Source organism: Vipera ursinii (genome assembly GCF_947247035.1).
Source record: "Vipera ursinii genome assembly, chromosome: 1".
Lineage (NCBI taxonomy): Eukaryota > Metazoa > Chordata > Lepidosauria > Squamata > Viperidae > Vipera > Vipera ursinii.
The window spans coordinates 270,683,052-270,708,837 of record NC_139512.1 but is presented as its reverse complement, the minus strand read 5'-3'; the positions used below and the strand labels follow the sequence as shown (position 1 = coordinate 270,708,837).

The following is a 25,786-nucleotide window of genomic DNA, read 5'->3' as shown; positions in this document are numbered from 1 at the left end:
AAGGCATGCTTTTTTTTGGTTTTTCCAAAGATCTCTTCTACCAGATAGTTCACGATTCAGGAGCAGATCAGTATGGATAATGGTTCAAACACCTTAGGCAGATTTTGGAATTTCTCCCCCTCAGCAGGGAGAATTTTCCTTACATACAATATCTTTTTTTAGTGGTTGTCTTTTCAGTTTTTGCCTCCTGGCAAGGCTGATGAAGATATTTAATTAATTAATTAATTAATTAATTAGTTTTCTATACCGCCCTATTCCCGAAGACTCAGGGCGCTTTACAGGGCAATATTTAAAAGACAATATAAAATTAAGATAAAAATAGAATTAAAAAGAATTAAATTAATAATAGCCCAACAATAAAACAATGTTAAAAACTTAAAACTAAAAACCCCCTCAGTCCAGGCCAGATAGATCGAAAAGCCAGGTTTTCAGGTCCCGGCGAAACGAGCGCAGGTCGGGGGCAGTCCAGAGTTCCACAGGTAAATCATTCCAAAGGGCAGGCGCGCCCACAGAGAATGCCCTCCCTCTGGGGATCACCCGCCGGCATTCCCTGACTGGCGGCACCCTAAGGAGGCCCTCCCTATGGGAGCGCACAGGACGATGGGAAGTTGATGCCGGCAGCAGGTGTTCCCTTAGATCAGACATGTCAAACACAAGGCCCGGGGCCCGGATCCGGCCCGCGAAGTGGTTTCATGTGGCCCGTGAAGCCATCCTGGAAACAGTGAGGGAACGGCCCCCACTGCCTTGGCCCCGGCCCAGAGACCCTCCTTCTGCCAGAGACCCCCAGATCTGTCCCACTCCTGCCTGGGCCCCCATAGGCACCCTTGATGTGAACGATGTAGAGCTGGCCACACCCACCCAGTAGGCCATATGCACTCTAGCCATGCCCACCCAGGCCACACCCATCCGGCCCCCTGAGGGCAACCGCAATGCTGATGCGGCCCTCAATGAAATTTAAGTTTGACACCCCTGCCTTAGATAGTCCTCTCCAGGTGATGTTGAACTGTATCTTCAGTTCTCCGTCACTGACTAAAAGTTATAGGCCGCGTATTTCCCAACTTGGCTGTGCAATGTCCTGTATCAGATGCTTATATCACTGATAAGCACGGTGCCATGGCTTCAAACACCTGTTTAGGCTTAGCCTTGAGGGTGTTTAAAGTTATATCAACTTGGGGTATAAATTATGATACTTGCCAGTATACAGAACGTTGGAGTACAAAGGGAAAACCTGCTGACAGCCAGGAAGAAGAATTTTAAGCTCTGCCACTGAATAAAGCAAAGCACGCTAATACATTTTCAATGTGAATAGTAAACCTTTACAACTAATTTCAGAGATTGGTGGCAAGGCCTCTCACTAGTGAAGACTGAATGCTGTCCATTGATCCTACCTTTATGTATGATGCTATATACTTTTGCTACTTATTTTAAAGACACCTTGAAATTGGAAGCATTCTTACAAAGGGAATGAGCTTCTGAAATGTATTTACTCCTATGAAGAATATCAAACAGTCTTCACTAAAAATTAATTTTATTCAGAGAATGAAAATCATACTATATAATCAGATTAGAAATGGGAAATGCAATAATTTAAAACCACAAAATGGAAAAGAACTACTTTTTCTTTTTCTGAGATGTTACCACAACATATTCCTTTTATTTATCAGTGTTACCGGAGGAAGGAAGAGTATTACAATGTAATATTGTTAAGTCGTTTTTACTGACAGCAGAGAGTAAGGGACAGAATTTGCATACAAACACAGGCTGAAAAAGAATTTGTACATATCCTTTCCATAAAAGCAAAAGTTCCATCCTATCCATTGCTGGGATTTGTTTTTCTGCTAAAGTATGTTTAAAGGAGGCTCTAAGGTGTTGGTTTTTTTACCTCCTCCCCCCCCCCCCTTTTGGCTTGATACTATCTGGTAAATGAAAATACTTAAAAATATCCGATCTCTGAATTATTTCCCAAGCTAAATACTAAAAAAGAAAGAAAAAGAAAATTGAGGTTTGAGGTAGAAAGGTGGTCATGGCTCTCCTTTTCTGCAAAACTTCTTTTCCTTCTCAAAATATCAATACCAAAATATATTTCTTTCTTGATGAAAAATCCACATAGTAACCTGCAATCTGTTTCTGCTTCCTACTCTAGGCAACTCCCCCCACCCCCCTGCTGCTGAAAAAAATAATACTTTTAGATAGCACTTTGAATAATTTGATTATATAATATATATTAGCTAATTTGACCCTCATAATACCTCTAAGCATAGTTACTACTATTACCACCTCCGTACTGGAAATGAGCAATGAGAAAACGTGAGTGGTTACGAGACACCATCCTTCGCATCACCCCAAGATTAATGCTTCTTCTACTGCAACGTCATTTGGGATACCACATCAAATTCTGTTAGGACTCACCTTGTAAATGATAAAATATTGGACAGGCCCGTTAATAATACCCAACAGTGGAATTTATCCACTAGTTCGGTCCTTTAAATATGATTATTGCACACATGCAACATATGGAAAGAATGAGTGCTTTGTAATGAGAGCAAAGGGCCATGCAAAGCCACACAGGCAGTGGGGAAGGAACCAAGCCCTGCTACTCATCACAGTGACCAATTTTATCTCCTCAGCTGGCTCTACCTTGAAGCGCTGACTGTAAGGGAATCATTTTAAAAATGTACAATGCTATTGATTAAAGGTATCCAGCCAATCTTTCTGGCACAAAAGCAGAGCAATTAGTACTAAAGTAGTCTGAGTTCCTTCACTTATGTACGCTTCCAAATTACAATTACTTCAGGACTAGATTTCATACTCTGAATAGGGTGATAGACATAAAATTTGGCACAATACGATGACCATGTCCTCGCCACAGAAAATAAAAACTGCACATATTCAGAACAATTGTATCAAGGTAAAATGCAGGCCTAACCCAAAAAAATTTAAAACAACCAAATCTGGAAGAAAAAAACATTCCACATTCTGTGTGGGAAATAAATCCATTAAAATACTACTTCAGTGCCAACAGTTACTGCAGCTGAGTGAAGTTAGTGGGGGCAACAATAGAGCCCGTCTGCCTACTAGATAGCCAAAAATGGCATTTGTCAACACTAACCGTGCAGTTTATGAGAAACTGATTTTTTGCCCATGTTTTTGGACTCTTAGGCTAAGTATAAATGACCTGTGCAGAAAAAGCAGCGTGTCAGAAGAGAAGGTTCTTGAAAAGGTAAATGCAAAAAGCCAAAAGGAATGTATAAATGTAACTCTTTGCTCCAAACTCTCAAGGCAATTCACTTTAGCAATATCAAAAAAGAATGGATATAAATCCCTACCATCCTCTTTCCTGATGCTGCGTAATTATATAAATCAAAGTACATATGCATAACCATTTCCAAATACTCCACGGTTTGTTAATTTACAGTTGCATAGAGAGGGGAGAAGGGGGAAACACACACAATAATATAAAACACGACATCCTCGTCTTTGGGTAGTTCAAGTGTTTTCTTATTTGAGATAAGAATACACAGAGCTGAACAGCAGGTTACAAGGTCCCAAGCAGCCATGTGATTACTGGAACTTGTGATTGGCACTGGTTGAGCTGAAGTTGGGAAGAACAGGTGATCTTCCAGAGAAGATGCTCACATCGCCTGAAGGCAAGAAACAGTAAGAGAAGAGAAACTGAGGACCGTATTTTGAAGAGACCACAGCTTCTTTCAATATCAGCTAGCCGAGTTAAATTATCTAAGAGGCGTCACGTTTGCTAGGAAGACAAAGATAGCAAAAATGCACAACATATCTTACAAGAAGGCATGGCTAACTTTTGCCCTATGGAGACAATACTTAAGCAAGGCTTTGGGATTTAGATGCATCTTTTCTAAAAAAAAAATAAAAAAAATCTGCCTCATTGGATAGGAATCCCAGGGTCAGGGCCAAGCTATTAAATCCATTTCACCACACGGGGTTGTTTTCCCTATTAGGCAATAAAACATAATGCCTGTTTTGTCCCACCTTCCATTCAGAAGCTCAAGGCAACATATCCAAAGCTTCCTCCTCCTATTTTTCCCCACAATAATCCTGTAAGGTAGGTTAGGTTGATAGAGAGTATCTCTGGTCCCAAGTATCCCAGGAGTTTCTGTAGGTTGACTAAAACCTGGGTTCCCTTGTCAAAGTCCAAGACACCTTACCACTACACCATATTGGCACTAACCAAGTATGATGCAGCAACTCCTCTGAGTTTTAATCAAGATGAGCAAGCAGAGCAGTGGATGAAATAGCTTCACATAATAGATTTTTTCCCTATTGATTATGTCTGTGCACTTCTGCCTTGGCATCTTAACAAAAGCATAGCAAGAGGTTCTTGTCCTGTTACAGAATTGTACAATATTAATATGAATGGTGGCAATCAGTTAATAATAAAGCACTGTGTTGGCTTTTTTGTCAGCTGCAGCAGGGTATAATATCTCAACAGATAGTTTTGGAGCTGTTTATAACACATTTCCTTCAATTATACCACAACTGCAGGGTTTTGTTGATAAAATATGAAAAAGTGACAGTATTACTATCCTTGAATTGTTAATGCAATTTTTCTGTGTGTAGGGTGTATGTATGTGCATTTAATCTTTATTTTTTTCTCCATACAAATCTAAGAAAATTAAAACAGTGTTTCTTTTTCACCATCCCTGAAATGCAGAATTAGATCTATGATCCATGGAAACCAAAGTAGCATGAAAGTAGATTTGGTGTGGTTTTGTGTTACAGGTATAATAATATGGTAAAATAATAAGATAGGATGAGGTTACCCATTCCCGTATGCTGCACATTTTCAGCCAGATAACCCTTAACATGCCCAAAATACTGCTCATCTGATATCCTGCAAGGGGGCAGGGCCTTAGGGAAAAAGACATTTTAAATCTGTGCATTTGCCCTAAGAAAAAATGAAACAAAAATGTCTGTCCCAAAAAGCATTCAATTGTTTCATACCTGTGATTTGCCAGCAAGATTTGCTGTAAATAAGAAAACACAGTGATTAGTTGTCATAAAATGCAGTCTCAAAGATTAAGATGTAGCTATGCTGTGTGCAGAAAAACAATCTATATCCAACACTTTTTTTTTTTACAAATCTGTCAGAATTCCTTCCCATAAATCCTAAGCACTCTATCAACTGTTTGATTCTAACATAAAGTAGTTGCACACGTCAAATTTGTTAGCATATAAATTTTTAATGGTCATATTTAATGAACTGAATTCAAATAGACAGATTTACATTTGTGCTATAACAACACATGGTGGTGGCAGAGAAAATATATGGACTATCACTCAAACAAATGACACATGTTTAAATTTAAATCTAGAGACTGGAGAACAGATCACACAAAAAACCACAAAAAACAACGCCAACACGGACATCAAAATGATAAAAAGCAGCATCATACTTCAGGCACTGCCACTTTCACAGAGGTATACAAAAGAGGCAGGTTGCAATGGTGCAACACTATTTTCATTGGTCATCCTTTTCCTGCAGAATCGAATAAAATGGAAATAAACCTCACTTAAATATTCTGCATGATGATAACCCCAAATTAAAAGGCAGCACCTTATAGCTACACCCACTTTGTGAAATTTGATGTTGGTACTCAATTGTAACTTTCATATTTCACTTTCTTTTTCTTTTTTGTTTTACAAAAACACACATGCATGCTGGCTGCTGGCTCTAAATATACAGAACTAATTTGGTGTTAGTTCATTAAATTGAAGGTGATCTAAGCGTTCACAGGGGCTTGTGTTCTATAGGAAAGTGTGAAGTGGATTAAACAGGCATTCTGCTGGAAAGATTCCCTTCTTAGCCTTCCTAAGGTCTCTCATATCTTCGGGCCTCTGACACAATAAATCCAGGACTAGCCTGAGATTTTATGAAATAATCATAAAAATAAAGGTAAAGGTTTCCCCTGTCTAGTTGTGTCCAACTCTAGGGGGCAGTGCTCATCTTCATTTCTTAGCCGCGGGAGCCAGCATTGTCCAAAGACTCTTCTGCAGTCATGTGGCCAGCATGGAACACTGTTATATTCCCACTAAAGTGATTCCTCTTTATCTATTTGCTTTTGCATGATTTCAAACAGCTAAGTGGGCAGGAGCTCTGGGGCAAGTAACAGGAGCTCACCCTGTCACACAGTGCTTGGGTATTGGACCTGGGCTGTCAGCTTTCCAACTGGCAAGCTCAGCAATCTTTAACCACTGAGCCATCAAGCCACCATAAATAATCATATTTCTATCCTTGCAAGTTGACTTCATTTACTTTTCTAATTTGTGATGCTATGGTATGAAATGTATACATCATCTTCAAGCTGATCCGTAAAGTATCTTAAAATGGATGATGAGAAGTGTAATGAACTAGATCCAGAATCCCAATAAACTGCACCCATCTTCACTTTTTTTCCCCTCAGAGATAAGTTCTCCCATCTCCAAACACAGAGGAGGGAGAATTTGCAGTCTTACCCACCACAGCTTCTTTTTGGTTTTATCACCTCCAGAATCAACTACAAAGCATGGGCTTCCTATTCACTAGCCCTAGAGGAAAACATGATGTTACAAGTGATATACAGTTAGTCCTCAATTTAAAGTCCTAACAAAGCCTATGCCCATCACAATCTTAAGTCGTAATGGTCATAAATAGGTTTTATGAGCATTTTTGCAGTGAACACAGTGGTTATTAAGCAAATCAACGGTTTGTTATGGGTGTGGGTTTGCCAGAAATTTGAAGTAACTACCATTTTTTGACAAAACCATCCAAAAATGTCATGAGTCTGCAGTCTAGTTGCCAAGCACCCAAAGTTCAGTTATGTGACTGTGTGGTGGGAGGTGATATCAGAACTTTGAATTTGGTTCCTAAGTAAACCCCAGGTAGGTCCATCAGAACTTTGGACATTTATAAGTTGAGGAGTACCTGCAATGTAATGTACGCTGGCTGTATGTGGCTACTGACATTGTATATACACAGGCCTGGAAAGCCTGAATGAGCAGTTTTCCAGAAGCAGATATCACATAGTGATTTTATTATGAAAGATGGGGACAAGACAACGGTACCCTTCTAACTCTATGCAGCTTTTTTTGAAATGCATCTTGTTATTGTTATAGCCTGCAAGAGGTTTTCTAAAAAGAATCCATATTGGGCAAAATCATTCAACAGACTAGAAGAGAGAAAAAGTAGAAGAGACCTTATTTTTTTTCAAGCCAGTGTTATTTTTAACAAAATGACAGGGTCTGATTCTAACCATTCATTTTCTCCAAGGTTGAAGAAATGGACAAGTTAGCATCATTAAAAAGGTATTGCTAATTCAGTATTTCCAAGAAATTAGAATGGATTTCACATACAGTCTCTCTCTCTCTTCTGGATCACCATGAAGCACCACACCATACCACTGTTGCTCTCCTGAATGATCTTATTGTAAAAGTGTTCATTTCATAAGATTGGGGAGGGATGCCTTCAAGTCAGTGTTAACTTCTGGCAACTCCCTGAAGTTTTCTTGGCAAGATTTTTTAGAAGTGGTTTGCCATTGCCTCTTTCTAGGACTGAGAGTGACAGGCACAGGCTCACCCCCTAAGGTGGGAGTAGAGCTGACAGCCTCCTGGTTTTTAGTCTGATATCTTAACCACTACATTAAAACTGATTTTCTTGACATCACGTAACCTATTTTACCTATTAATCCATCAGAGTATCACTGTACAGAATGTTTTGAATGATCTTTCATGTTAGCTGAAGTAAATGTTGTTACATCTGCCAAATGAAAACATGGGTCACTTAATTAAAGGTAAAGGTTCCCCCACACATGCATGCTAGTCGTTTCCGACTCTAGGGGCCAGTGCTCATCTCCATTTCAAAGCCGAAGAGCCAGCACTTGTCCGAGGACGTCTCTGTGGTCATGTGGCCGGCATGACTAGATGCCAAGGCACACGGAACGCTGTTACCTTCCCACCGGAGTGGTCCCTATTTTTCTACTTACATTTTTACGTTCTTTCGAACTGCTAGGTTGGCAGAAGCTGGGACGAGTAACAGGCGCTCACTCTGTTACGCGCACCCCGGATTTGACCTGCCAAACTGCCGACCTTCTGATCGACAAGCTCAGCCTCCTAACCCACTGAGCCACCGTGTCCCTTAATTACTTGGCCTTAAATTTAATTGTTCTTTCGTTTAAAGTAAGGACTCTTTGCCAGCTTGTTCTCTTTAAAGGAGAAATTGTCCCTGTTGTTTATGTGAACTTTCATCTTTTTTTCATGCTAGGATACTGAGACCACTTTATTATATCTTCGAAATGTGGGTTTTCTTACAGTTAAGAGTTGAGATATGAAGAAATAAGGTTTACATTTTCAATTATCATTTTTTCTCAAGAGAAAATGTTTCCAGATCCCTAAATCCAATCCCCTTGATTATCATTGTTAGCTTTCTTTGCATCTGTTTGGTTATATGAATCTTTCTCAAACTGTAATTCCCAGAACAGGATAAAGTGGGGACAGGTGTGTTAGAAACTCCAGATTAAGTCACTTCGGTCTTTAATCAATTTTAATGGAAACTCTTGTCTCAAACAAGAAAGTACTCCTTAGAAAAATCCTGGCATAAACTTTGGGATGGGCTTGTTTAGTTATATGAATCATTTTACATATAGTCTGCATCAATTTTGCCTCTACTGAATTATAAGAATTGTAAAAATAGTTCTGCAAATTAAGAAAGCAAGAAAATTCCCATTTTCCCATTCTACTTCCCTGAATATTTATTTATTTATTTATTTATTTATTTTTATGGGATTTGTATGCCGCTCAGGGAGTCTAACAACGATAAAAATACAAAATACAAACATTAAAAGGTATTAAATCAAATTATCCCATAAATAGTCCAATTAAAAACACAATAAAACAAAATTAAGAAAACCTCCCTTCCATCAGTCCAGGTCGGCCTGTTGAAAAAGCCATGTTTTAAGGTCGCGACGAAAGGAACGGAGTTCCAAGGGGAGTTGATTCCAAAGGGCAGGTGCCCCCACAGAGAAGGCCCTCCCCATGGGGGTCGCCAGTCGACATTGTCTGGCCGACGGCACCCTGAGGAGGCCCTCCCTGTGTGAGCGCACAGGGCGATGGGCAGTCTTTCCTGGCAGCAGACGGTCCTGCAAACATGCCCATTTTAAATGACCTGTTCCTTAATATATGTGTTTTTATATGTATACACAAAAACTTCAGCATCTGGCTCAATTCTGCCCTCTGAACAGAACAGAATTTCTTCTACAAAGTATGAAATAACAAAGAAGAGACACTGTAAATCAGACATGTCAAACTCGTGACGTATTGGAGCTCTTTCCCTATTGCCGGCAATGGGGTGGGCGCGGTTTCCTGGTGACGCATCCGGCCCGCAGGCCGGCAGTTTGACATCCCTGCTCTAAATAAATGCAGTAAGGATCTCACTCGCTACTTAACATTAATATATTACAGTATTGTGTTATGTGCATAAAGTAAATATTCTGGAGAGATACTTTCACTGATGCCCTTTTTCCCCCCTCAGCTCCCTGGGAAGGAGAGAGTAGTTTAATTTCCATTCTGATCACAGTGGACTACTGAATGAAGATGCCTTCGCTCTCCACACACTATGATTAGAAGAGCAAACCCTATCATTTAAAGAGTATCAAAGGCACAGAACTATTTCTAAAGTGGAATAGGTAGTTTAGGCTTAATGCTGATACTTGAGAAGTGTATAAGGAGCAGGAACTTCAAGGAAAAGATTTAGAAATCTTCCAAAGTGGGAAAAGGTTTCAGTTTCCACTTTTTTTCCTCAGAGAGCCTTTTTACTCTTCCTGTTTTTGTGGTTTGGTTATTAAGCAATTACTGTAGGGCCTTAGTTCATTCTGAGTAAAGTAACCACTAGCATAAAATTTGTAGATGACACCATGCTGGCAGGAATAGCCAATACTCCAGAAGATAGGCTTAAGATACAGGAGGATCCTGACAGACTCGAACACTGGGCACTATCTAACAAAATGAAATTCAATGGTGAAAAAAGTAAGGTTCTGCATTTAGGCAGGAAAAAATCAAATGCACAGGTATAGTATAGGTGGTACCTTGCTCAATAGTAGTAACTGTGAGAGGGATCTCAGAGTCCTAGTGGACAATCACTTCAATATGAGCCAGCAGTGTGCTTCAGCTGCCAAAAAAGCCAACACCGTGCTAGGCTGCATTAACAGAGGGATAGAATCAAGATCAAGTGAAGTACTAATACCACTTTACAACGCCTTGGTAAGGCCACACCTGGAATACTGCATCCAGTTTTGGTCACCACGATGTAAAAAAGATGTCGAGACTCTAGAAAGGGTACAGAGAAGAGCAACAAAGATGATTAGGGGGCTGGAGGCTAAAACATATAGGGAACGGTTGCTGGAATTGGGTTTGTGTAGTTTAATGAAGAGAAGGGTGAGGGGGGACATGATAGCAGTGTTCCAATATCTCAGGGGCTGCCACAAAGAGGAGGGAGTCAAGCTATTCTCCAAAGCGCCTGAAGGCAAGACAAGAAGCAACGGATGGAAACTAATCAAGGAGAGAAGCAACCTAGAACAAAGGAGAAACTTCCTGACAGTTAGAACAATTAACCAGTGGAACAACCTGCCTCCAGAAGGTGTGAATGCTCCAACACTGGAAGTCTTTAAGAAGAGACTGGACAGCCATTTAAATGTCTGAAATGGTATAGGGTTTCCTGCCTGAGCAGGAGGTTGGACTAGATGACCTCCAAAGTCCCTTCCATCATCATCATCATCATCATCATCATTATTCGTTGGTGATGAGGCTCTGCAACTTATTTGCTTGTTTTAATGAATACAAGTAGTCCTCGATTTATGACCATAATTGAGCCTAACATTTCTGTTGCTAAGTGATAGATTGGTTAAATGAGTTTTGCCTATGGCCTTTCTTGTCATAGTTGTTAAGTGAATCATGCAGTTGTTAAGTTAGTAATATGGTTGTTAAGTGAACCAGCTTCCCCATTGACATTACTTGTTAGAAGGTTGCAAAATATGATCACAGGACCCTGGGATACGGCAACCATCGCCAATATGAATCAATTGCTAAGCATCTGAATTTGGAGCATGTGACCGTGGGGATCCTTCAATGGTTATAAGTGTAAAAAACAGTCATCTGTCACTTTTTTCAGTGCCGTGGTAACTTAGAACGGTCCCTGAATGAACTGTTGTACAGGAAAAGCATTTTCAAAATATCACTTGAATGACCTCTACAAACAAATACTGCAATGCACAATACAAAATCTCATCCAATGAAGCTAAACAACGATGAATGATTTCATAAAGACTAAAAAGATATACTTCAATAGCTTAAAGAATAATCTATGAGATTCACTGCCATGAAATCTTTACGATCGCTATTTTAAAGGAATACTAGATGGGTTTGTGGAGAATATAATTATTAGAGTTGTAATAACTATATACCATTTAGGGACGCGGTGGCTCAGTGGGTTAGGACGCTGAGCTTGTCGATCAGAAGGTCGGCAGTTTGGCGGGTCGAATCCCGAGTGCCGCGTAACAGAGTGAGCGCCTGTTACTCGTCCCAGCTTCTGCCAACCTAGCAGTTTGAAAGCACGTAAAAATGCAAGTAGAAAAATAGGGACCACTACGGTAGGAAGGTAACAACGTTCCGTGTGCCTTTGGCGTCTAGTTATGCCGGCCACATGACCATGGAGACATCCTCGGACAAGCGCTGGCTCTTCGGCTTTGAAATGATGAGCACCGGCCCCTAGAGTTGGAAACGACTAGCACGCATGTGCGGGGGAACCTTTACCTTTAGCTATATACCAACTCTGGGTTCAACAGTAAAGAAAAGCCAGTAGCATTTTGTTATATATCAAATTTAGTTGAACAATGGGATAAATAGGATGCTGGCTAGATAGGCTTTTGGTGTTACTTTCTACATTTCACATGCATTCAAGAGTGCAAAATAAATGCCCTTCTAACTGAGGGAAAAAGTCAGTGCCATGCCATCTACTTGTTCTGAACCAGCCCTCTTCTAACAAACCCCTTATCAGAAAGAAGAGACTGGAGAGCGTCCAAGGCTAAAAGGCTTCTGCCAAGATTTAATTACGCAGTTAACAAAAACACTAGAGCTTGTCTTCTCAAGCGGAAAAGTTGCTTTCAGCAACCAGCCCCTCCCCAAACACTCCTTTTATAGAGAGCTCAGGGCGTGGTCTCCCTGTGCCTCCTCCCGAGGAGTCCCATAGCCTTTCTTTGTTTGTTCCTGCTCGACTGCCTCCTGCGTCGGGCGTCCTTGAACAGGGACAGCTGTGGGTCATCATCCTCCGCACTCTCGGGCTCACGCAGCTGAGAAGAGGTCCCCGGCTGAGGACTCTGCAAAGCCTCCAAACCATCATCAGCCGGTTCGTCTCCCTCCTCCCCCTCATCTGAGTCCTCCGATACGTCGGAGCCGGCTGTCGGACCCACAGGCTGGCCCTGAGTCACAACACTATCCCGCACCGCAGGGCCCTTCCCCCGGGTCTGCCGATCCGGATGCGGTCGGGATGGGAACTGTTCGTGAAAAGCAGTCACCAACGCAGGGACATGAACGGCGGTCGCGTCTTCCCATGTGAAGTCCTCCGGCCCGTACCCTTTCCACTCGATCAGGTACTGGAAGCGACCTTTCAGCCAGCGGGAATCCCTGATGCTGGCGACCTCGTACTCGGGGGTGCTGCCTCCATCACGAGTTCCTGATGGGGGAGGTTCCGCTTGGCGAAGTGGACAGGCCGGTTGTTCGGGGACCAACAAGGACCGATGGAAGACGGGGTGCACGCGCAGGGAACGTGGCAGAGTTAAACGATAGGCGACCGGATTGATGACGGCCTCGACTGGGAACGGTCCAAGGTAACGGTGATCCAGCTTCCTCGCCGGCCGAGTGGATGGTAGGTTCCTGGTGGACAGCCAGACCCGATCCCCCACCGATAGTGGAGGCGTATCCCTTCTCGACCGATCGGCGAACCTCTTGTAGTCGGCCTTGGCCTTCTCCAGCTGCCGTCGCACCAACCGATGGATCGCCTGTAAGTCCGTCATAAATTCGTTCGCTGCCGGCTCCGATGAGTCCACGGGAGAAAGGGGGAAAAACCGGGGGTGATAACCCACGTTGGCCAAGAACGGTGTCATCTGCGTGGAGGTGTGCTGCGAGTTGTTAAAGGCAAACTCGGCTATGGCCAAATAGTCCACCCAATTGTCCTGCTGCAGGTTAACATAGCAGCGCAGATACTGCTCTAAGATGCCGATGACCTTCTCGGTACCCCCGTCGGTTTGTGGATGATGCGCGGACGAGAGGCAAACCTTAATGTCCAACGCCCGCATCAACTCCTGCCAGAAGCGGGCTGTAAACTGGGCCCCCCTATCGGAGACGACTCTATCGGGAAGGCCGTGCAGCCGGAACACCTGTTGGATGAACATGCGACTAGTGGCGCGAGCTGACGGTAAGCCGCGACAAGGGATGAAGTGCGCCATCTTGGTCAGCATGTCCACCACCACAAACACTGTCGTGAAGCCGGAGGATGGGGGTAGATCCGTCAGAAAGTCCATGGACACAGCCCCCCAGGGTCTCTTGGGTGTTGGCAAGGGCTGCAGTAAACCAGGCGGGGCCCCTGTCGCTGACTTGGCCTGCCTGCAAGGAATGCAGGAGGTGACATAAGACTGGACATCGTGTCGGACTCGGGGCCACCAAAAAGTACGGGAGACCAAGTTCAGAGTCTTGAACAGGCCAAAATGCCCCGCAGCCGGGTTATCATGACACTGGCTGAGGACGAGTCCCCTGAGTGGCCCTCCTGGAACATAGAGCCGGTCACGATAATACAGGAGTCCATCCGCGACCGACCAAGGCGAATCTGGCCCCACCTCTTCCTTCCGCTGAGCCACCCACGCCTCCTGCTGCTGCGCCTCCCGGATCCGAGCCCGTATATCCACCGGCTCCCGCACCGCAGCAAAAGACTCGACGGGGATCACTGTCCTGGGCGGAAGCTTGTCTTCCGCTCGGGTGTATTCGGGCTTTCTGGACAGAGCATCCGCTCTCTGGTTGTGCCCGCTTGGTATGTACCGCACCCGGAAGTCAAACCTCGCAAAGAAGAGGGACCACCGGATCTGGCGTTGATTCAAATTCCGAGCGGTCTGCAGGCTTTCCAGATTCTTGTGGTCCGTCCGGACCTCGATCTGATGCCGCGCCCCCTCCAGATGATGCCTCCAAGCCTCGAACGCCGCCTTGATGGCCAGCAGCTCCTTCTCCCAGATGGTATAGTTGCGCTCCGAGGGGTTCAATTTCCGAGAGTGATACGCGCAAGGGAAAAGGGTACCGCTGGGCGTCGTCGCCTGGAGTAACACAGCCCCAATGGCAATGTCGGAGGCGTCCGCCTCCACGACAAACGGCCATTGCGGGTCGGGATGTTTCAAGATGGGCTCCTTCATGAAGGCGTCCTTCAAAGCCTGGAACGCCTGTTGTTCGGGGGCGTTCCACTGGAACCGAGTCTTCTTCTGCAGGAGCCGGGTGAGGGGGGCTGTCAAGGCAGCAAAGCCAGGGATGAATGTCCGATAGTAGTTGGCAAATCCAAGGAGTCGCTGAACGTCCTTCACGCGACGCGGGGGTTGCCAACTCTGCAACGACTCGACTTTACTCGGCTCCATGGCGATGCCCTCAGGAGAAATGCGGTGACCCAGGAAATCGATGGTCACCTGGTAGAACTGGCACTTCTCCAACTTGGCAAACAGCCGATGTTCCCGGAGGCGCTGCAGGACCTGACGGAGATGCTGATGATGCGCTTCACGCGACGGGGAGTAAATCAGGATGTCGTCCAGGTAAATCACGACAAACTGGTCCAACAGATCCCGAAAGATATCGTTCATAAAATGCTGAAACACAGCGGGGGCGTTGGTCAAGCCAAACGGCATCACCGTGTACTCGAAATGTCCATAGCGAGTACCAAACGCCGTCTTCCACTCATCACCCGGCCGAACCCTGACGAGGTTGTAAGCTCCACGCAGGTCCAGTTTCGTGAAGATCTTAGCCTCCCGGAGTCGGTCCAAGAGCTCGGGGATGAGGGGCAGCGGGTAGCGGTTACGCACCGTGATGGCGTTGAGTTTCCGGTAGTCACAGCAAAGCCGTAACTCGCCCGACTTCTTTTTGACGAAGAGCACGGGCGCAGACACTGGCGAGGACGAGGGCCGGATGAAACCACGAGCCAAATTCTTTGTCAGGAAGTCCCGCAATGCAGCCAACTCGGGCTCCGACATGGAGTACAAACGCCCCACTGGGAGAGGCGCATCAGGGACTAGGTCAATGGAGCAGTCGTAGGGCCTGTGCGGGGGTAATTGGTCCGCCTCTGACTCGCTGAACACGTCAGCAAAGTCGGACAGTTCGGGAGGCAAGGAAACCCCTGGGGAACCCTCCACCTGGCCGGCACAGATATGGCGGGTGTGGTCCACGCACTGCAAACTTGGGAAGGTGACCAAGTTCTGAGACCAATAGATCTGTGGATCATGCGCCCGGAGCCACGCCAGTCCCAAGACCACGGGGAAGTGCAGATCCAAAGTGACGTAGAACTGAATGGCCTCCACATGGGTACTGATGGCCATACACACGGGTTGCGTGGCGGCCGTAATAGGCCCGGACAGGAGCACTCGACCATCGATGGTCTCCACAAGCATGGGCGGATCCACTGGACACTGGGGAACAGCCCATTTGGCCACAAAGGCCGAATCCATAAAGTTAGTGGTAGCCCCAGAGTCAATTAAGGCATGGACCGGAATCCCCTCTGGCTTGCCAGGAAGGATCAGACGTGCCTCCAGAATCAAATGCCGTGGAGGTTCACAGGCACCGTCGGAACGGCGTCGCTCGGCGTGGTCGTTGTGGGTCGCCCGATCTTTCACACCGTCTAGATCGGGCTCGGGCCGTTTCCCGACAGCAAAGCAGGGGACTTTCTCGGGGCAGGCTTGATCACTGACGCCCGCTGACGCTTCTTCGGGCAAGAAGCAGCCAAATGTCCAGGGTCCCCACAGTAAAAACACAACCCCCCCGATCGTCGTCTGTCCATTTCCGTCTCCGATAGACGGGACCTGGCGGCACCCAGCTCCATTGGCTCCTCCCTCTGGACTGGGGGCTCACGCACAACAGGAGCGGCAGGGGTCTGTGGGGTGGCACGGCGACTCTTTCGCTGCTGCAGCCGGGCATCGATCCGCAGACAAAGATGGATCAGCCCATTCAGGTCTGAGGGAATGTCCACGCGGGCCAGCTCATCCAACATCTCCTCCGACAAGCCATCCTGGAAGGCATCCACGAGCGCAGCCTCATTCCAGGCGGAATCCTGGCTAAGCAGCCGGAAATCGCTGATGTAGGCCTGTAGGGGGCGCTGACCCTGCCTCAAAGCTTTCAGGCGTCGGGTGGCCGTCTGCGCCTTAATTGGGTCCTCATACATGAGGCGCATATGGTCACAAAACCCCCCAAAGTTATCCAACAAAGGGCTAGGCTGTGCCAACAGAGGCGTGCCCCAACGAGCTGCATCTCCCGACAGAAGGCTCAACACGAAACCCACCTTATCTCGGTCAGTGGGGAAATCAGCTGCTCTCACGCTGATAAAAAGCTGGCATTGTCCCAGGAAGGCAGGAAACAGTTCTGGATTGCCAGCAAATTTATCCGGCATAGCTATCTGACATTTCCTCCTGGGTGGGGGTGCAGCATGTACCTGGGCTTGTAGTTGCCCCACTTGAGCTGCCAGCAAAGTGAGTTGCTGGGTGAGCTGAGCATTCTCGGCAAGAAGCTGCTCCATCGTAGTTGTAAGGGGTGGGAGGCTGAAAGCAAACTGTTCTGAACCAGCCCTCTTCTAACAAACCCCTTATCAGAAAGAAGAGACTGGAGAGCGTCCAAGGCTAAAAGGCTTCTGCCAAGATTTAATTACGCAGTTAACAAAAACACTAGAGCTTGTCTTCTCAAGCGGAAAAGTTGCTTTCAGCAACCAGCCCCTCCCCAAACACTCCTTTTATAGAGAGCTCAGGGCGTGGTCTCCCTGTGCCTCCTCCCGAGGAGTCCCATAGCCTTTCTTTGTTTGTTCCTGCTCGACTGCCTCCTGCGTCGGGCGTCCTTGAACAGGGACAGCTGTGGGTCATCATCCTCCGCACTCTCGGGCTCACGCAGCTGAGAAGAGGTCCCCGGCTGAGGACTCTGCAAAGCCTCCAAACCATCATCAGCCGGTTCGTCTCCCTCCTCCCCCTCATCTGAGTCCTCCGATACGTCGGAGCCGGCTGTCGGACCCACAGGCTGGCCCTGAGTCACAACACTACTGAGCATAATGGACCTTTATGTTATTCCTGTGGGTGCCAGTTAATGTAATACAAAGCATTTCAGCCCATTATATTTTAGAAAGTAACAGTTCACTGTAGAGGGTCTTCCTGGAGGGACTCTGCTTTCATTAAATTTAATTTGTTGGGAGCCACAGTTATCACAGGCTGATTACTAGGAACTGCATGCCATTAACCTGAGAAAAGAAGCTGTACATTAAAAAAATAGCTGTCTGTTGTTATTGTAATGTTTATTACAAACAAGGTTTTGCCTTTAACACAACCGGCAAGAGTTTTCCCATTGCACAGAGGATGCTGTAACGCCTACTGACTTTGCTATCATAGCTTGTCAACTTTGGGATTGCTGCTTTCTGCTCTTCATCACTCCATCTTGATCTTAGTTGTGTCTTCTTCCTTTTTTCTTGATCCTTATTAATCCTTATCCTTCATCCAGTCACCTCTTAGCATAGGTTTTGGAGAAAAGATGGAACATGCATGCATGTGTCAGGTGTTAAAACTACTAGTTTCAAAGGGAAAATCCCTTAAGCATGTGGAGAATATGAAAATGTGTTTTGACCTTGTGTAAGTCTTTCCAAATAGCTTGTTCTAAATACCATCGCCAAAGAGATAATGAAAAGTTTGAATCTGATAAATATTTTTAACCACAATCAATCCACATTTCTATCTAATAATACTTGTTCAGAATCAGAACTCCATATCCTAAATTAGAATAAAATTTGAATAATTATCAGAAAAAATAATAAACCCCAGGGACCAATTCAAGTAGCTGAATTTTAATTTGCTTTCTAACTAGGTTGTAAAGTGTATGATAGTTCTGCAAGTAGGAAGAAAATTTATATGAGAGATGGGAAATATTTAAGAGAGTTGAACAGTGGCGTAGCATGGGGGGTGCAGGGGGGGCCGGCCGCACCGGGCGCAACATCTGGGGGAGCGCCCATTAAGCTCGCCGGAGGGGGACGATTCTGCTTCACTGAGGGTTGGAGGAGCGAGCGAGTGGGCGGAGCATAGAAAGCAACCGCATTCGCTGCGCCCAGCCAGAGCGGGATCCCGTCCTCTCGCGGCTGCGGATCGCCTCCTTTCTCGGGTGGGGGTGGGGAGGCTTGGCGGTGTCTCGCCTCCCTCTCTTTCCTCCGCTCTCCTCCGCTTGGCTCTCAACCTGCAAGCCTGCCACCCCCCGACCCAGCTCCCGCCCCCGTCTCCTTTCCCGGAGGTAAAGGTAACAACTGCACCTGCGGCTGCTTGCTGCTCCTCCTCCTCCTCCTTCTCCTCCTCCTCCTGCCGTATTGACTCTATGTGGCCACTCGGTTCCCCCTGCAGGAGGCGATCAGGATGCCCCCCCGACACACGTCGCCAGCAGCGAGAGTTTCCAGCCAGTCCGGCGAATCTTTGGGGCGAGGTGCCAAAGAGAAGGAGGCGGCTTGGCTTGGATAAGCAGCGTCTGGGCAGAAAATAGGTCAGGCGCCACAGCAAGTATGAACTCCTGGGGTTCAGCCTAAGCAGGCAAAGCTGCAGGGTGGGTTGGTTGGCTTTTCCGGCTTTGGAATAACCTTGGGAAGCTGAGGCATTGTAAGTTGGAAGTCATTGTTTGTCGCCTAACATGTTGGGTCACCCCACACCACATGCTAAGCCATAAACCGTGGTTGGTATCCAGGGTTTAGGACAAGATGGAGAAAACTAGCCAATTGTGGGATCATAAATCTTGATGAAGCCCATCATCGCTCCATGTGATGTATGCACTCAATCTACAAACGTAGTCCAAGCCTATTCACATCTGTTGTAAGGTCATTCTCTCGTGGGGTTTATCTTGACATCCACTAAGAGTGGAACAAACATGCCCCATTAACCATTTTCAACGCCATGTCCTCTCTTTGTCTCATCCTAAATCACAGCTGAGGCACCTTAAAGTTGCCTTGTTTCAGTTTTAAACTAGCATTTTCCCTCTTCTCCAGAGACCCTTTTTTGCCTTGAACCTAACTCAAGGGTAGGCAACCTTGGCTCTTTTATGACTCATGGACTTCAACTCCCAGAATTCCTGAGCTAGTGGAAGAGACTTGAGAGCTAAAATCCACGGGTTAGGGGGCGCAAATTACTTGCCTTGCCCCAGGTGCTGACAACCCACGCTACGCCACTGGAGTTGAATACAGTCTGACTGTATTCTTATAACTTATAACTGAGTATAGCAGAGCAGAGCACAACTACAAACAACATGATACATAATTAAATTTGATTTTATCTCAGTTATTTTGCATAGGATTGTGTACCTTAAATGGTTTAATTTTATGAATATTAAATGCATTTGCTTTTATGATTTCAAAGAGAGCAGTACAAAATTGATATTGAATTAGAAACAAACATAAGTTCTCAATGAATGTCAGGTCAACTTAAAATAAAGATTGACAATGCAAGTTACGTATAATAATTATTATGTATGTGTTCATGCACTCTATTAAGGATCAGAATAAATCACCCTAGGGAAGAATAAAGTAATCACCTATCTAATGGAGAATGAACAATTAGTAAAACACTAACAGGAATGCATAAATTTGTCATTATGCACTATCAAACTTATGAAGCAGATTTGTTTCTGTTGCTGTGCAGAATGAGGCAACTTTACATTCTATCTTCTGCAGATCTGCATTATCTTAGTTGATCATCTCTTGTGTATTTGTTGGAAAACATAATAAAAAATTCATACCCCAAGCAGCACCTTAATCGGTTGTCATAATGAGAACACAATTCAAAAGGAGGTTAAAAATTCAATTTGGTGGATTCAATTTTTTTTTTAAAAAAGAAAACTGTATTTGGAGGGAAAACAATGGGAGATAAAAAAATAACTTTCAGCTGAGAAAAAAAGTGAAAACTCATGTGGGACTCAATAATTGCTTTATCTAGACTTCACAGATTGGTGATTAATTGGCAGGCTAAGGGATCACCTGGCATTCTAGGCTTACAAAAATTTGGGGCTCCTAGATAATAACAAAGTACATGCAGCACTAAAGTGCATTGAAAGCATGTAATCACCAGCTAAATTAATAGTATCTCATTAAATGCAACAAAGTTCATTAACTGAAACTCTGCATGGGGGGAACAGTATTATAAAACTTCCTGACCCACCTACTTTTTCTATTAAAGAGAAGTTGTGTGAACAGAAAAAAAAGTAAATTGGTATTTATGCAGAATTCTTGGCACACAATTTTGTGATACTTGCAATAAAGGTTAAGTGTGTGCTTTCCTGCTGCTAGAAGACCTCTTCTTGAACAGATGGCCAAGGTTATTAGCTATTCTACGTCAAGGATATGGATGTACACAATCATACAAATAAAAAGATATGTGACGTACTGTGTATATCTTTTACTGAATTATAGCATTTCAAACTAGTACAAGAATCAAGCTACAGGTTACATCAATTGCATAAAGTACATTTCTTAGAAGCTGGTTATATAAGTTGACATTCTGCATATTAAAAAAGCAACAAATCTGGATTGAGCCAACACAGATTGCATATCTATCTAGATCAGGAGTGTCAAACTTGCCACATCATGTGACATGTCACGACTTTTTCCCCTTTGGTGGGAGTGGCTTCCACGTGACACATCCGGCCCGTGGGGCGGCAGTTTGACACCCCTGATCTAGATAAGAAGTTTTTCTATAATATGAGAAGATCCACTCTCCTCTGACCATACTGTTTGCTCAAGGTACCTAAGCTTTTTGGTGTTTACAATGTTCATCACTAGGCATTTTCTTCAACATGGGCATTAAGCAAAGCACGCTAGCAATGTTAAGTTGATGCATTGGGCTGTTAGGGTATTCTTGAGGAACAGGAATAAGAACAAAGAAAACAATGAGGCAAAATATAATTGAGTTCAAGGCAGAAATGTAATTTGAGAAACTGACTCACGACTTGAGTTGCTCTAGTTTTCGTGAAAGCAACTCTGGGTGGCTTACAATGTAATAAAAAGTTAAAAAGTGCTAAGTCGATATTAAAACGTTAAGGCAGGAGTGGGGGAGACCCATCAAAACTTGCAAGGTTTATAACTCTAACTTATAATAAAGGTTTCCTGGTTTAGTCTACCTACCTCTCAAAGGGCTGACATTTGTTCTCTTTTTTGGGTGATTAATTAGCAGGCTAAGAGATCAGTTGGCATTCTAGGCTTACAAAAATTTGGGAACACCCCCCCCTAGATAATATCAAAGTACTTGCAGCACTAAGGCACACTGAAAGAGTACTGTAGGGTTCCCTACTCTTTCATCTACATGTTGTATTCTTGGTCATGAATAGTCCCACCTCTCTTAATCAAGGCCAGCCTTATTTATGCGGCTTCCATATTCAGACAAAAATATTTATTTTTATTTATTAAATTTCTGTGTCATGCATCATGTCATTTAGAAAGCATTTTAATGTATACGCTATAAGAAATGTGTTTCAGTTCTGTTGCATTTGCTTCAACAGGCTAACATAGCTAAATTCTGGAAATTTATGATTTTTTATAAGCTGTTTAGTCATATACCTTTCCTGTGTAATGAAAATAAAGGTTTTGGGTTTTTTTTAGAAACAAAGTTTCAGATCTTTATGGAGTAATGCATTGCCCTATAATATTTTTCCAAAAGTAACTGTTGCCAGTTGATTCCAGGCTGGAGAGAACATTAAATGACTGCCTTTCAAATAGGCAATTGTATTCAAGTTCAGCAGATTTTTGGCTTGCTATGTTGAATACTTACAGCGGCAAGCTGGAAATGTGCTATTGATTTGTTCCATGACCTCTGTTAAATCTGTACTAGTATGATGAGGCGGGACTAGCAAGTCATCTACACCTTTAAAGAGAACAAAATATGCAACTACTTTAGTAAAAAATAGTATTTAAAATCCCAAAAGCTGTTTCCACCTACCCCTATTATAGTTATGTTTTAAGAAAAAAATTAAAAAAGAATTTCACTAATTGAAATCTTTGATTTGTTAGGCAAGAATGGCTCATTGATAAGGGCTTGGATAGAGAGGAATAAAAATTAAAAGTATCAATATAATCCTTTTTCTCATATCTGAACTATAAAGCTGCAATAATATTAGACAGAACTTTTACCAAGGCAATTAGTTGTGGTAATATTGCAGTTTTATCAAGTAGGTGATACATGCAAAATGGCTCTGTATTTCAAGTCAATGTATTTAGCAGAAAGCCTCAGTGCCCAAATGGCCAATGATTAGAACCTCCATATTTTAAATAAAGAAGAGGAAAAACAAAAAGCAGTAGTCCTGACTGCCAAATGACCCCATATAGATGATGCATGTTCCTTGCCTTCAGGAGCACAAAAGTATGGAATCAGTTGTATGCCTTAAAGCTGAGGTAGCTGAAGGCAATGGCTGACTCCTTGTTCTCTAGCTTCCCTAAGGCTCTAAAATACTTCTGGGGTATTCATCTGCACTCATTTCATAATCTGGACTATTTTGTGGCTAGTAGAAGCTGATCTATCTGCCTGGCCAGTTGGCCGGCCATCGGTCCATCCATCCATCCATCCATCCATCCATCCATCCATCCATCCATCCATCCACATATTCAACCATCCATTCAACCATCTAGTCAACTATCCATCCATCCAACTGTTTAGCCACCTATTACTCATCCTTCTGTCCATCCATACTCTCTCACCTACAAACTTACAAAGACTGCAAAAAACATGCAAGTACTGGAAGGCTTGGCTTGGGTGTTTACAATTTTTGAGAGACTGGTGTATGCATGAACAGCAGTTGTGCAAATAATACTGGAGTCCACCTTTAAAAAATTTTTTACAAGATTAAAAGTCACAGAGCCAAAGTTTTTTCTTTTGCTATGAATATTGGCAGCATTATTTAGTGTAATTCCAGGACCTGCAAAAATGGGACTGGAACCTCTATGCAGCTCTAGGCTGTGGAAACATCTGTAGTAATTTCAGAGCTTGACAGGAGTGAGATGCAAAAAGAATATATCCTTTTCATAGGCATTTTCAACATCAATGTTTGTACTTAATTAAAAAGTTCAACCTCACCCTTTTAAAGTTATTTTTAATCTCAACTATTACAATAAAATCAAAGTCATCTATCATCACGAGGTAACCATAACACAGTAATTGTTTTACTTGTCATGCCTGTGGCCTGACTTTAATGGGATCATTTTACAATTGTTGAACATTCAGTAGTGACATATTCAATTGACGGGTTTTGGTTTGTTGGCCGTTTTATCTACTTAGCTGTTACATTCTTCTTAATATTTCATTGTTTTATATTAAATTTTTGTAAGATGCCCAAAGGGCTTTACAATGGTTAAAACTACTTTATAGTGGCCAAAATGATAAATGAATGAATAATGGGTTTTTTTTCCTAATTCAGAAAAGTTATGAATCTTTCAGCCAAAGTATGAAACTTTGTTGTTTTGAATAACAAATTTCATACAAGTAATTATACTTTTTCCTATGAATAAATTGAATACCTGACTCGGATAATAATGTATTGCACTAAGCAGTTTATGTAGTACATTCTTACTTAGTTTTTTGTACATTAACTTTCTAATTCTAAGAAGAAATGCTCGTGGCATCAAAGAAAAACATTTATTTCTGTTATTGCATTAGGCAAACTGTGTGTGTGTGGAGGGGGTTTGAGACAGAAATGGGGTCGTCCCATAAGTCTAATTTCAACCTGAATACACAATGGCAAGATATCTCAGATCTCAGCAGACATTTTGATTAGCATTAATCTTATAACTAAATAGACTTTGGAAACTCATTCAAGGGAAATATAACACTACTAGCTGTGCACGTATTAGTGACTTACCTGTCTGATTAAACTGTGAACTAGCATCCTGATCAGATGAATATCCCAGGGTGGATTGCTGAGGTGATGCATTAGAACAGCCTCCATTAACCCTGGAATCTGTTTCAGGCTATAAATTAGAGGTGGAAAGAAGTTAATTTGAATGTACCAGAGCGTACATTAAATATCTGTTCAAATTTAATAAAATGGACTTTGTAGTAGTCAATATCCAGGATTGAAATGAATCAGATCCCATAAAGCGGAGCAAGCTTTTGATAGAGATACAGTAGGTTTTACTCACTGAACCTGCAGGTTCTCCCCCTATCCCACAGTGTCATGCTGGAAATCGGTTTGTTCAATTGGCAATGAACACATGTATTGGACTTTTAACAGACTTCATAACAGTTTTGATGTAAGCTGAATCCTGTGTTGGCTTTTGCATTTTTGGAACATTTCAAGGATGTGTAGAGTCCAGAGTCAGAGCAGAGCAGAATAGCAGTACCAATGCAAGTGACATCTCTCTCTAGCCAGGGGTCCCCAACCGGCCTGTGGCCCATTGGGAACCAGTCTGAGGCCATTGGGAACCAGGCCATGCATGCAGTAGACGGCATGCAAAGCCCCACTTGTGCAAGCGGCAGGCTCAAGGAGCCAAACCCATCCCTTCTTCCCCCCCCCCCGTGCAGCTGCCACGGGTCTGCAGAGCTAGAAAGGTTGGGATCCATTGTCTCTAGCAGTATTTCTCAACTTTGGCAACTTGAAGAGTTGTGGACTCCAACTCCCAGAATTCCCCAGTCATTGAGAAACACTTATTTACAATACTGTAGGTTTTCTAAAAAGGTAAAGGTAAAGGTTCCCCCGCATATGCCTGCTTGTCAGGACCCACCCCAAACCACGTCTTAGGAAGACAATATTCTTGGAGTCAAGTCTATTCCAAAAAGAATCTTTACTATGACATGCTTGGTTGTAGGAAATGAGACAGGACTTAATATTATTCCATGAACTAACCCTTATATAGAGTTCCCGGTTTAACCCCCCTTAGCCCCATTTGGTCAGTCCCCCATCCTTTTTCTCGTATCATCCCTCTCGTGGAAAAAAGGAACTTAGGACCTTTCATGTTTATTGCTCTCTTCCGTGACACAAGCCAGATGCTAGCCCTCCCTTTTGTTTCCCCAGTTCAAAAGGCTTCTCCTTTCCTTTGAAATGCCTAATACCTAATACACATTCATTCTCTTCTCTTCGGGAGATGGCAGAATCCATGGAATAATGTTTTAAACATACATTAATGAATATGATATAAATGGATTCTGACAGTGCTAGTCGTTTCCGACTCTAGGGGCCGGTGCTCATCTCCGTTTCAAAGCCAAAGAGCCAGCGCTTGTCCGAGGGCGTCTCCATGGTCATGTGGCCGGCATGACTAGACGCCAAAGGCGCACGGAACGCTTTTACCTTCCCACCGGAGTGGTCCCTATTTTTCTACTTGCATTTTTACATGCTTTCGAACTGCTAGGTTGGCAGAAGTGTTTTTCATTATCTAATTTAAAAAGTTATTTCTATGAGTATCTTTTTGATGGCTCTTCCTGCAAATTTCATGTCATACTAAATAGATGTTCCATATTATAAAGCAATTCTCAGCAAAGAATGAGCTGATGAATCCCCTTAGTCTCATTCTTTC

At 43.7% G+C, this 25,786-nt stretch overlaps 1 protein-coding gene across 3 annotated transcripts in view; it reads right to left on the bottom strand.

The window, feature by feature from the left end:
• Positions 1-1,511: 1,511 nt before the first annotated feature.
• The window catches only part of UTRN (utrophin), a 386,201-nt gene continuing 361,926 nt past the window's right edge, over positions 1,512-25,786 (bottom strand). For all 3 annotated transcript variants that reach the window (XM_083373856.1, XM_083373857.1, XM_083373858.1), the window contains 4 exons: positions 24,136-24,244; positions 22,056-22,148; positions 4,975-4,997; positions 1,512-3,641 (listed from right to left, as the gene is read on the bottom strand). In XM_083373856.1, coding sequence (XP_083229982.1) covers positions 3,633-3,641; positions 4,975-4,997; positions 22,056-22,148; positions 24,136-24,244 — 234 coding nt within the window. In that variant the 3' untranslated portion in view covers positions 1,512-3,632. The remainder of the gene's footprint in view (positions 3,642-4,974; positions 4,998-22,055; positions 22,149-24,135; positions 24,245-25,786) is intronic.